The 12,928-nt window shown below is 38.0% G+C and overlaps 1 protein-coding gene across 2 annotated transcripts in view; it reads right to left on the reverse strand.

Moving 5' to 3' along the window:
- PPP3CA (protein phosphatase 3 catalytic subunit alpha) overlaps window positions 1,044–12,928 on the reverse strand; it is a 194,653-nt gene continuing 182,768 nt past the window's right edge. For both annotated transcript variants that reach the window (XM_021394703.1, XM_021394702.1), the window contains exons 11-13: window positions 11,982–12,066; window positions 8,673–8,770; window positions 1,044–2,810 (exon numbers count right to left, since the gene is read on the reverse strand). In XM_021394703.1, coding sequence (XP_021250378.1) covers window positions 2,617–2,810; window positions 8,673–8,770; window positions 11,982–12,066 — 377 coding nt within the window. In that variant the 3' untranslated portion in view covers window positions 1,044–2,616. The remainder of the gene's footprint in view (window positions 2,811–8,672; window positions 8,771–11,981; window positions 12,067–12,928) is intronic.

Here is a 12,928-nt window from a genome sequence, read left to right on the forward strand (position 1 = left end):
CTATGAAAACTTTAAATCTAAAACTGATCCAGCTTTCTAGCCCCAGATCTTCTGAATTTACTATATTTTTGCCACCATTCCTATTCTGCCAAAATTAACAAGACGCTGAGCTACAGTAGGAAGAACACATAAGAAAACAGGCACCACACCAACATTTGATAATGCTACCTGAAAGGAAGACTGCTGCAATACCCACTGTCGCACTCTTTGGCATTTTCCATCACTTCTTCACAGGACGACGGAACTGTGGAAGGATGCTGAGCACAGTTAGGGAGAAAATGAGAAAAAACGCAGAGCTTTTACAATTCATCTCTGACTGAAAGAGAGAACATTTGAAATCCGATACTGAAAAGCATTGATTTTTTTTCTTTCCCTAAAGGAACACTGAAAATGATCCTAATTCACCTTTTCAGATACAGGAGAAGAGCTGGCTAAGAACATTTGTGAGGCCTGTCCATGCCATTTCCTTGTTTCCAAAGAGGGCAGGATGTTAACTGCATACTGTAGTTACATCTTCATAATTCACAAGTCACAACGGAAAAAGGGGAACCTGCATTTGCCCCAGAGTTTTCTCTTTGCCGTGAAAGCTTAAGATGAGTCTTTCTGCCGTCAATTCTATACAACCTCTGTAAGTTTAGATTTCTAGTTATAAATCTTCTAATTAAACAAGTCTGCAACATCTGTTGGGGGAATAAAAAAGCAAATTTTAAGTACGGAAACCTCTGGATGAGAAAGGGAAGTGCACAGACAGCACATGTTGTGCACTCTACCAGTGGGATTCATTGTACTCATTTTACAGCAAAAACAACTTCCTAGGTGGAATCTGGGGGGGGAAACCAAACAACCAGGCAGTATGCAGAGCAGCCCAGAACAGCTAGGTAACAAATGCACTTTTTTTGTAGTAAAGAACTGACCTTGACTTGTGAAACATGTCCTCCTTCCTTTGCACAGACTATCTTCTCTTGTCCGAAGAGGAAGAAAGTAACAAACGCGCGCGTGTGTGTGCACTTCTGTGATTTAGTCAGCAAGAAAGGGAAGAGCGCTTAAGTTCATGCACATTTTTATTGAGTAGTAATATAAAATGCTTCTTTCATTGTTACAAGTGCATGCTTTTGATTGCCAACATTTCGAAGTCAAATTACAAAGGCAAGGCTGTAGGCTGTAGTGAATTACTTGGGCACTTATACAATTGTTAAAAAATATCAATGGACCGTTTTGTTTAGTTTTTCTTTTTCAGAATGAACCAGTCGAAACCCGTAACTGATATACAAAGGGAAAAAAGTGAAAAAATTACACATTTTGTGGCACATGACAGAACATAACAAAATGACTAAACCATTATGACATTAACAGTTATCATGCATTTAGAAGTTCACATGTAACTACAAACTTATTTAAATTTCACAAGGTTTGCTAAACATGCTACCCATCTATATGTGCACTGACAAGCTCATGTTAAAAACTTTAAGAATACTCTCCCCTTAGATTTTTCAAAGCTTTTTTTCGATTACAAAATTTCAAAGGCATTAAGCATTTTTTTTTAGAGAATATAAAGTACGCCAGTATACATACATTTCCAGTATAAGTCAGACCACTAAGCGCATTACAGTCCCATACAGGCCTATACAGCCATTTTTTTCTTAAAAAACATGCATAGGCAGATTTTTACAGAATATAGATGCTTTTCACTGCACTTAATATGGTGTCTTGTTCACTATACTTAAAAATGCACCACTCATAAATATTTAAATTCAGCAAGCCACAACCAAGACTTGATTTACCAAAAAAAAAATCCAAAACAAAACCCAGAAAACCCCCCAAACCAAACCCTCCTAATTATAAACAGCAAAAAAAGATAAATGTTATCATAATTCCAGTTGTTTTTTAAACAAAGAAAAAGATAATCGCTGCCAAATTAGTAAGATAAGTGTTATATTTAAAGAAGGGCATTGAAGCACACTAAAGAAACCTGAGGTAAGCATAATCTGTACAAAATTAAACCGTCTCTCTCTCTCTCTCACTCTCTCTTTCTCTCTCTCTCTTTTTTTTTTTGGCATTTTAAACAAATTTCCAACATTCTTTTTTTTTCCTTTTTTTTTCTATATTTTTAAAGACTGCCTAATTTATTTCATAGCCATTGTCTGACAAGAGTAGCAAAACATTATCAATAAATAGTCCTTATTTAGTTTGTACATTTTGTTAAAAATGTTTTGATGTCGTCCATGTTTAGTGCTGCAACTGTAAACGTACAATAGTTAGTAAGAAATTAAACAAAGTTTTCATGTCCAGTAACATAACAAAAGGCCTTTCAGTAACATATCTAGAAGTTCCCAGTGCAGTAGGAAAACATGTTCATTCCCCTAACTTTGCAATATATACCAGCATTAGCTTTCATTTTTCTACAAGCATTTTAAAGGCATGTCCAAAGGAGGTGTCTATCCCCCACCCCCCTCCCACCAAATTAAAGTTTACGATCTCTTCGGAGATGATTTTGTAAACCGAATCCAACACCTGGCCCCCAGAGCGAGTAAGCTATTATCAGAGGCAAGAACATCCAACTGCTGATGTGCAGCAACCCCATCGTGCCCTGCAGCTCACCCCCCGCCCGGGCAGCGGTCACTGAATATTGCTGCTATTACTGCCGTTGCTGTCAGTGCCATTAGTCTCTGTGGAGATTGCCTTGTTGATGGAGTTAAGGTTGGCATCAGATGGCACATCTCTGCGCGGAGGCATTCGCTCATTAATTCGATCTAAGCCTTTGGCCTCTTCGAAGCTAGTGATCTTATGCTGGGGTGAAAATCCTTTGATAGCTAAATAAAGGATTATTAAAAAGTAAAATTAGCAACGCAGAACTCTTGGCAGTTTTTCCCCCAGTGAACGCCCTTCTTTGCCAAGAAGGCAACGAGAAGATCTGACAGCACGACAGACTCCTTACCGTGTATACAAAGAGCTGGGGGTGAACCACCACCACCTCTGGCAAACCATCTCTGTTTCTCAACAAGATCGGCTTCCACTACTTTGTTGGTCATTGGGGTTCAGCCTAAAACACTCCGAGGCTCACATGAAACTACAATCTGTAATGCGGAATCACTCTTAGGGCACAGTGGTGGCCCAGTGAGTTGGCATTTGTTGTCATGGCTTACAGCCTGGAAGACATTGTTCCCCACCATAATACCCTTTTATTAGGCAAAACTCCCATTTGACTTTCAATGTGTGATGCACGTTAAGGCTAGGGGTTTTGGGCTGACCCTTTAAGGGGTTGCTCTACATTCTGAATAATGCTGGCAAGCTGCTGGCTGGTCACTCGGGGCAGTTGCCCTCTCCAGTCTCCCTGGATTTGTAGAAAGCAGCTTGAGTCAAATAGCTGCAATGATGTGCAACACAAACTAGGGATATCATCATTTTGGCATATTGGTACAGCTGAACTTTGAAAATACATTCACAGAGGACCAAAGTTCCAACTGGACCTGATGACTTTTGAAATGCCTTTCAGCAGCAGCATCGATGAGGCCAACATCAACCTCAGAAGGCAGACGCAGGCTTAGGAATGTATTCACAGACTGTGATTTATTTTGTCTGTGATTGAAGAATTTAAGATATTTAGCTCTAAAGCAAAAGAGAACAAAGCACTGTAGGCAAACAGCAGGTCACAGCCCCACAGACAATTTGTAAAAGCCTTCTGTGTGTCTTTCTCTTATCTACACCAAATCAGTGTGCTGTACTTCCAGAATGCTGCTTGCACTTCTGTTATGCCTCTATCTTAACATGCCATATAGCAGAAATGGTGTGTTAGTACCAGGAAACTGCAAACTCCCTGGAGAGAAAAATGGCAGGGGAGTTTCAAAGATCAAATTCAATGTTCCTTCCCACTCTTTATCTTCTCCCCTCTCTATCCCAAAGTATCCCTCCTCCAAAATGTAGTCCCGGCTCTGGACAAGCTTGAACTTCTGCTAAAAAAGAAAACACCAAACAAAGAAAACCAAAACCCAGAACCCCAAACATCCCTGGTACCAATCTACCACTCCTTGCATTTAGTGGGAGCAAGAAAAGCGTTTTCATGCTGGTATTTTTGCCAACCATTCCTGTGAAAATGGATACATCCTGTTTGCCTCAGGATTTAGTTCCTTAACCAGTTTCACAAATGTTAGATTGGAACTTTGAAGTGCATGGTTTTTAACATGTATCATCCTTAAACTTAGAAAAACAACAACATAATGGCAATTAGTCAAGTGAGCAGGGATGGAGAAGTGAAAACAAAACAGGCCCTACAGTGAGTTTTTTTCCAGTATTTTATCTTCTACCACAAAAATGAAGATGTCTAACAAGCACCCAGGCCAGTCCCTTAAAACAACAGTTTAATGGATGGCCATGTTGAAGCTGAAACACTTGCTGTGTTCTGGAGCTGGCAAGTAGCGCAGCTCAGTTGGAATTATAGCTATGGAGCACCTGGTGTCATCAGGCCCTGAATCAAACTGCAGAGGGACAATTAGGAAAGGACAAAACATTTTCTCCATCATTAGCTTCGTCTGTGTAGACTTATCCATTACAACTCTGGTTACTGTGTCTAACTAGTGAGGACAGCAAATCAAGAATTAACTTGAGGAGTGCATCATCCTGGAATGGGATCAAGTTCAATCAATTGCACTTCAAGCAGACACATTGTCATCTGTAATACTGAAGAAGGTGCTCTGCTGCAGTTGCTGGTCAGACAACGAGTATTAGCAGTTTACACTGAGAGTATACTAAACACAACACATAGTCACAGAAAGTCACAGAAAACAGCCAAACTGTCAACGAGAATGCACACTGCAGATTAGAGATCGCCAATAGGAATAGATAATTCCAACATAAATAGCAGCTTACTCACTGCTATTTAGAAAGCAGTTGTATTTTCTCTTACTTATTTGTTCTATAATTTTATTCACTGCTTTACAAAAATCAAAAACAAATTCAACTGGCCAAAAGGGCACATCTCACCAACAGACAGCAATCATCATATTTTGTATATTTATCTAAAAAAAATACCCACAGAAAATTTGAGAGGGGCAAGAACAAAATACAACTGAAGAATTTTGTTTTAAAGGGGAATTATGAAAATTCTTCTTCCAAAACTTTATAATGCTGAATGAATATTGTAGATCTGCATCACAATATGCAATTACTTCGGTCTTAACTGTATAGTTAAAAATTGCTTAGGGGTTAAATTAGAGGTCTGTCAATAAAGCACCATAGTTTTTGGTGCTAAACACTCAGCTATCTTCCGAGGCAGCCAGACACTTCGTATTTGTAGCTAAAAGAGCGTCAGCATTAATGGCTGCTCTAATGTAAATATCCAGTGTGTAAACTGCCACTACCAGAGGAAACAGATGTCTTGCAGACAGATGCCTCGTGTTGTTTTACTTAAAGAGAAACAGAAACGTGCTGAACTGTAACAAAAGGCCAATAATTTTTTTTCTAGAGAACTAAAAAAAAAAGAAAAAAACAAACTGAAGGAAAAACAACAAAAGGAAAAAATATTGAAAGGCTGTGTGTTTTCCTTGACCAGAGATTGCTGAGAATGATTAGAGGCAGAGACAAGACCCAGCCTTCAGCATACAGCTTTGGAGCTATGTGTCACAGAGCATTTACGAGCTGCTGCCGAGTTATGTCCCTCAAGATCCAAGTCCCCTGATCTCCTACTGCGGCATTACTCAGTGCTTGGTTCAACACACAGGAATTCCAACGGGATCATAACTTTCAGAAAGAAAAAAGACGACGACGACAACAACAACAAAAAAACATTTTCCCCTTTAAAGCAATTACATTTTGGTTAATACCGAGCCACAATTGTTAGCCCAACACCCACACAATCTGTACAAGCTACAGCAAAATGAATACACCCAGCAGAGCCCTTATCTGTTGTAGCACCAACAGAAAGGGGACTGGCCAATTTACCTTCATCAGCCTCAATAGCCTCAACAGTAGCTGAAGAGAAGAAAGGGGTAGCAAAACGAATGAGAAAAATGAGCAGAGGATTTAACTCTAAGAACAAGTCAGTGAACAGCAAAGGAGCTAAAACACTAATGTTACTGTAAGTGCTGGATTTTGGCAAAACAGACACACACAGAAATGCTACATAAAAACAGTAATTTGCAGATCGAATTAAACTGAAGTGTATGAAGCAGAAAGATTCACAAAATTCATAAAAGCGTACTAGAACACTTTTCTTTGAACTAAAAAAAATTCCTACGAAATGAAAATGTCTTCCATATTGCACATCTGACCTGCAAAGTTTATTGTATAATTCCCATGGCTTCAAATAAGAGCTGTTTGATTTGCAGCATCAACAGAGAATGAGAAATGGCATAAAGCCATCACATCAAATTCATACCACTTACGAAGTTGGTTTGAAAAGTTTTAGCTGTTGGTACAGGGCAAAAGAATCACATACGCAACTTCTAAGAATGTTTTTTTTCTCTGTCCCAACTACAAGAAACCTCTCCATAATGTGGGAAAGAGTTTGCTCAGAGAGCTTTTTTCTTTCCTTGCAATTTCACTCAGTTTGCTCCATCTGTAAGTGTCCTTTATGGCAACCTGATCTTTGACAACAAAATTCTTTTAGTATTTTCAACTGATGGATACTGAAACCAGATTGAAAGCAGTTGGGCTTCCGGAGCTGCAAAGCCTGGTCAGAGAGAGAAAAGGAGATTTCTGCACTGTTACGAGTAAATAAATACACTGTATGTTACCACTGCTTTTAAACCTCCATCGTTCTTAAAAAATATAGCTTGCGTTTGAGTTCTAACCATCATTTTTGGCTTCAATTTGTTTCTGCAGTCAGAGTTTTACTAACAGAAGCAAATCAGCAAATGTGACCTAATACAGCAATCATACAGTTAAGTATTTAAGAAGAAAATTTTGATTTTCAAGAGCTTCACTGGTTTAAAGAACAGCTCAATAAGCAAAGTTTCTAGGGATTTCTCTTTTTTGTCTTGTTTCTCCACATGGAGAAGCTTTTTTTGACCTCACTAAATCCCCATTTATTTAGTTTTGTGGTTAGGATGTTAAATATGGATTGCATTGAGATCAATTCTAAAAGATGTATAACATTACCTTGCTGCATGGGGAAATTAGAGGAGCTAATCCACATGCACCAAGGTAAGCCTGTGCCTCTCAAGCTATAGTGTGAGAGAAAAGACAAAAATTAAGGAACTGAACCAATACAAATGTGAAAGAAAAGGAAACACGACAACTGTCATGAGAAAAATTAAAATGAAAAACCAGATCCAAACCAGCACTGACACATTAGGAAAAAAAAAGATGACTAAAATGTATTACTTCCACAGAACACAGTGGTCATATTTTCTGTTAAAACATACAATAATAGGAATGTATGCTTAATAGAAACTATGTGCATTTCAGATTGTTTGGTGAATGGAGTACTATGTGTTAACTAATTCAGGTGAACATGTATAGTAATGTTTTACTGTGCTGGAACACTGCAGTATGAGGAGATTTTCCATTTAGTCATTGTAAATCAGACCTCTAGGCAATTTTCTGAAATTCATTTCAATTCCTAATATTTAGCCAGGCCAAAAACAGCAGTTTCCTTGGACCAAGTTTTCTGAGAAATATAATGCAACCGTAGAGTGAAAAGCCTAGATAAAGAGCTCAACCCTGCTGAGAAAGGCATCCCGTGGAATCATATTGCAGCATTTTCAAAGCAGAACGTTACTATGTCTGTAACATACAAGTCATCAAAAAGAAAAAGGGAAGCAAAAAAGGGGAAAAGAAGGTACATCACGGAATACCTGCATCTTCCAGGTAAGAGAAAAGACACAGTAAATGGGAAAAATACAGAGAAAGAATGCTCCAGGAAGGAAACAGGAAAATCAGAGGCTGAGACTGTGTTAAAATTATAAATATTTCTATTTCTTACATCTACTGCCAACAGGATCTCAGAAAGTGTGAGACTGGTATATATATACACTCTGCAGTAATACACACAGAAAAAAAAATGGAGAGCTTATAGTAGTAAATTAAATACTTTGCAGCTCTTTATTTCAAAAGGAATATTTTATCAAAGGCAGCCCTATTACAGACTTAGGGATTACCTAGAACAAAAAGCACTCGGTATAAAACTGAGCTGACAATACTGTGTTTGTGCACAAGCCAAACAGCGTTGTTAAGAGCCTCCCTTCACTTTGGCTTAAATCAGAATGTGAAATTGCTCTCAAGCTGTCAGCTAGAATTGCTAGAAGATAAAATCTACTTCTAGAACTATTTTCATCGGTGAGGAAGAACTAATCAGATAAAATAAGAGTTTGAGTGTCATTATCTAAGCTGAATCTTCTGTACTCAGTGTATCAAAAGCTGCTCTTGAGAAAAATAAAAGATGACACTATAAATTGTGGAAACAGTGCACTTCACATGTGATGCTGATCTACCACTCTGAACAGTTGATTCTCAGGAACTTTTTCCCCTCCTCTTTCTTTGAAAATCAGTGGTACATAACAAGTCTGGAGAAATGGCCTTATGTGAACCGCTCCAAATGCTCCAGTACAACAAATCACCTCTTTCACTCTGTCCTTTATTTATTTATCTCTGAGAAGACTTTGGGTATTTTTCTTGGGTTCTCCACTTAACAATCATTTCTTTTACACATAATGACACACAGAGGCAAACATGCTTACCGCTTTGCAGTGTTTGTTTTCCTCCAGAAAGCACACCACTGGGCAGCATTCCTGTGGGAGTCAGCCCTTTCAGCGTCAGCACACTTTCACTCTCCTCTCTGCAGAATTGAAAAAAAATAAGGAAATCATTTTCTTTCTTTCTCCCCTCACAGCACTGGGGCTTTGTCCTCTATGTCAGCAGTTCACCTCTGCACCACACAGTATACACATTGTCACCATGGTTAACAGAATAACCTGCATCTAGGAACCAATGTACACAAATACCTACACTGGATTCTGCTAAAACCGCAAACTTGAAAGGATGAAGACCAAAGGAACAGTTATTGTCAACGACATATTTAAATCTGTCTCACATTGTGTGGTCCAAAATCAACTTTAATTGTTTTCTTTTTGTCTACAGTAGGAATAAGATGCATTATTTATTATTGATCATCAGCCACTTTAAAAAAAAAAAAAACAATCATGGAGCTGGAAGCTCATTAAAATTAATAAGCACTTTCACTCATTAAGTGAGCATGAGTCCTCACCATGAGCATTCTTCTTCTAGTTTTGTATGCTGAAGGTGATGCTGGATTCAAGGAAGATATTATAGGAAACTGAAATATGTTTTCCAGGCTCCAAAATACATATTGTTTTCAAGAGATGTCAAGACGAATACAACAGCTCTATCCAGACACGACATTACATGCAGCCCTCTATGAGCACTGCAGTGCTGATGATGCACTTTCTCAGCAGTAAAACTGACCCCAATTCTTCAAGAGATGAGTATTTTTAAGCGTTTTACTTTGAAAAATAAAATGACATTAAGCTGGAGGAAGTAAACACAAAGACAGATTTTGAGAATAATATGGTTTTGTTTATCAAAACTGCATGTACTAGAATTGTTGACAGAGTTTTCTTTAGCCCAACATGCCCCAAATTAGTCATGTATTTCAAACAACTTGTTTACCTATGGCATTTACTCTTGATGTTCTATTTTTAGTTGAAAATGATTCTTTTTGCACACATGCTTTTCTTAGTGTAAAAGTCAAAACCACATTGTGACTGTTTTCAGGTTTCTCAGGCGATTAGAACTAATGCAATAGCCCAGTAATTCCAGATTTAACATAGTATTGTAATGCCACTACAGAATAATGCCAAAGCTTTTGCTTGCTCTTGCTTTGCCGCTGCAAGAAATGGTATAATGGCAAACAGTTTGGTTCATTTCTTCTTTTTCTTTTGAATTAAACTGCAGTATCACTTTAAGCTTCAGCTTCACAGGAGAAGTTTATTTGAAGTATTTTTTTTATTCTCTTTGAACCACTAAAGCTAAAACCCTAAGCTGTGACACTCGTGGTTGTCACTTAAAGCACAAACCAGAATTATGTTGTATCTACCTCCTACCCCTGAAATGATTCTGGCCCTAGTTTCTTTTGAAAGTCTTTGATATACAGGTAATACGAATCATTAGCAAGTTTAAAACAAAAACAAATATGTAAGACTTCTCTGTATATTTAAGTCTAGGTTTCTGTTAAATTCATTCTGTATTTCAAAAGGTGCTCCACATCAAAATATAGTGGATCCAAAAGCTGCAGTTGAAGGCTATGGGAGAAAGCCAGACTCCCCAAACTTTGTTTGCTCGACTACCACCAGACAAAAATAACTGTGCTGTTTTGTGAAGGTGGTGGCAATGTCAGCTCCAGGCTCTCTGCCAGATTTAATACAGATGAGCAGGTGGAAACATCTGATTGCATCCCCATCTTGTTTAGGGAAAAGGCACTACGCCAACCTTTCTTTTTTATGGGTACCACTGAAGCAGCTCGTGCATCACTACCGCTTCACACATAACTGTTTGGAAACCCCAGGTACAAAGTCCTCTATCTCAGCATGCAATTTAAAGCTATGCTGCTGCAATCTGCAGCGTGTGGGTGAACTGCTGTGTCCTGAATATCTGCCCACTGCTTGCTCATTGCAGGAGAGTCTGAAATCACGGAAGTATGTGAGTTTCATCTGAAATCAAGAGTGCATTCTTCAACTAACTATTTTTATTTCCTTCTTTTACATCAATCATATTATCCACCAATACATTTTTTAAAAAATCTTTTAATTTTGTACCAATTGTAAAAGCCATAAACAGACTACAGCAGAGCAACCTACATGTTTTAAGCCCCTCACTACAAAAAAAGACAATGGGGTCCAGGAGAATGTCCAGAGAAAGGCAGTGAGCTGGTGAGGGATCTGGAGCACAACTCTTACAAGGAGCAGCTGAGGGAGCTGGGATTTAGTCTGGAGAAGAGGCGGCTCAGGGGTGACCCTATTGCTCTCTACAACTACCTGAAGGGAGGTTGTGGTGAGGTGGGGGTCGGCCTCTTCTCCCATGTAACTAGTGATAGGATGAGAGGGAATGGCCTCAAGTTGTGCCAGGGGAGATTCAGGTTGGAGATTAGGAAAAATTTCTTCTCCAAAAGAGCAGTCAGGTGCTGGAACGAGCTGCCCAGGGAGGTGGTGGAGTTCAAAAAACATTTGGATGTTGTACTGAGAGACATGGTTTAGTGGGGAAATACTGGCAAGAGGTGGATGGTTGGACTGGATGATCTTGGAGGTTTTTTCTGATCCTGGTGATTCTATGACTCTGTAAGTTCCCGAATACACTAATAAATAAATAAAATCCATCTGCAGCAAGGGAAGAACTGCATTTTCTATATATATAGACTTCAGTAGAGTATAGCATGCTTTCTATTCTACTCAGAGACATCAGATGGAAGGTTCTAACATTGGTTAGCAATTAGCCACTCATGTTCATGTGTTTGGAGGAGTGCAGCTGAAGGTAACAAGTTGCTGCTGTTTGCACTGATTTCCTGGATTTTTAGTTAAATTATCCTAATGTTTTCATATTTAATCATTGGTAGCAAGAACTATGAGTGACAAAGCAGGACAGCTGCCTTCCCTTTTAATGAAGCATTATGTGGAATATACTCTCTCTCTTCATTTAACTTTTGCCTCACAGTGTCTAACAGAGTTAACTAGTGCATCTCTAGAGAAAAAGACTTTGGAACAAGAAATAACTGCAATTTTCTTTGCTGATGTCTTTTCTTTGTTATTGGTTTTAAGTCCAGCAAAAACACCAAGGAAGATTTTTCAGTGAGTCATGATAAATAGCAGTATTTTATAAATAAAAATGTTTTTAAAGGGTTCCAGCAAAGCTCAGGTGGTATATTAAAACATCAAATTCACTGCCTGATGAACAGTAGAGTGCTCTACATAATCATCAAAAGTTGTCTCCAAACAAACAACAACAAAAAAACCCACTGCAAAAAACCCTTTACTTACCTTAGCACTGAGAAAACTCTAGCCATTTTTCCTATTGCTCTGATCTTGTTCCTTATAACCTCCTTTCGAGCAGCAGCTGTTGCTCCTATGAAAAATACATTAAAAATACTTGTAGTGAATTGTAAATAATACATTACTATTCTGAACTCTATATACAAGAAATGCCATATTATCACAACAGTTCACCAAACTAAGCCATTGTCTGCACTCAAAAATACTACTTTTTGTTACTTACAGCTCAAGTCTGATCACTTTTCAACAGTCTGGTTATTAGTATCTTTACAGCTGTGATCCTTTTTCTGCTATATATGAAGCCAGTATGTTTTTCATCAATGTATTTTCATTTTCCATTTCAGAAACATTTTCAGAGACCAAACTCTTTTAAAAACAAGTTACTTAGAATGTAGTCAAAATGTGAAAAAGATATTCAACACGAAAAATATCCAAGTCATAAAAGGACAGTTTAAAATAAATAAATAAAATAGCAATGGAGTTAAAATCTATTTTATAAACTTGCCATTTTAAGTGGAAAAACAATCACATTCCGCCCAGTTGTCTAAAAAAAAAAAAAAAAAGACTGGAGTACATTTGAGGCCAAGGAGGTCCTAATACATTTTTCACATCCCTATCAGAAAAGCATTTAAGGGGCTACAAAACCTAAAAGCAGTGTTCTGGAAACTAGCACGAAATTGTAGAGATTATGTTGGCTGGCAGCAGTTAATAGCGTTCCATAGAAAGAACTTTCTTCCACCATTGCTATGGCCTGCTCATATTACTTTGAAATTTATGAACTCACAAAATAAGAAAAAATGTATACTGGAACAGTGACTGCCTTTTAGCTTGTTTTGCATGTGTAATTGTTACTTGGATATAATCAAAACCAAGAATATCATCTAGGCATCCAAAAAAAAAAAAAAAAAGAAAAACACCTGAATAGGGAAATTAAA

Source organism: Numida meleagris, chromosome 4, assembly GCF_002078875.1.
Source record: "Numida meleagris isolate 19003 breed g44 Domestic line chromosome 4, NumMel1.0, whole genome shotgun sequence".
Taxonomy (NCBI): domain Eukaryota; kingdom Metazoa; phylum Chordata; class Aves; order Galliformes; family Numididae; genus Numida; species Numida meleagris.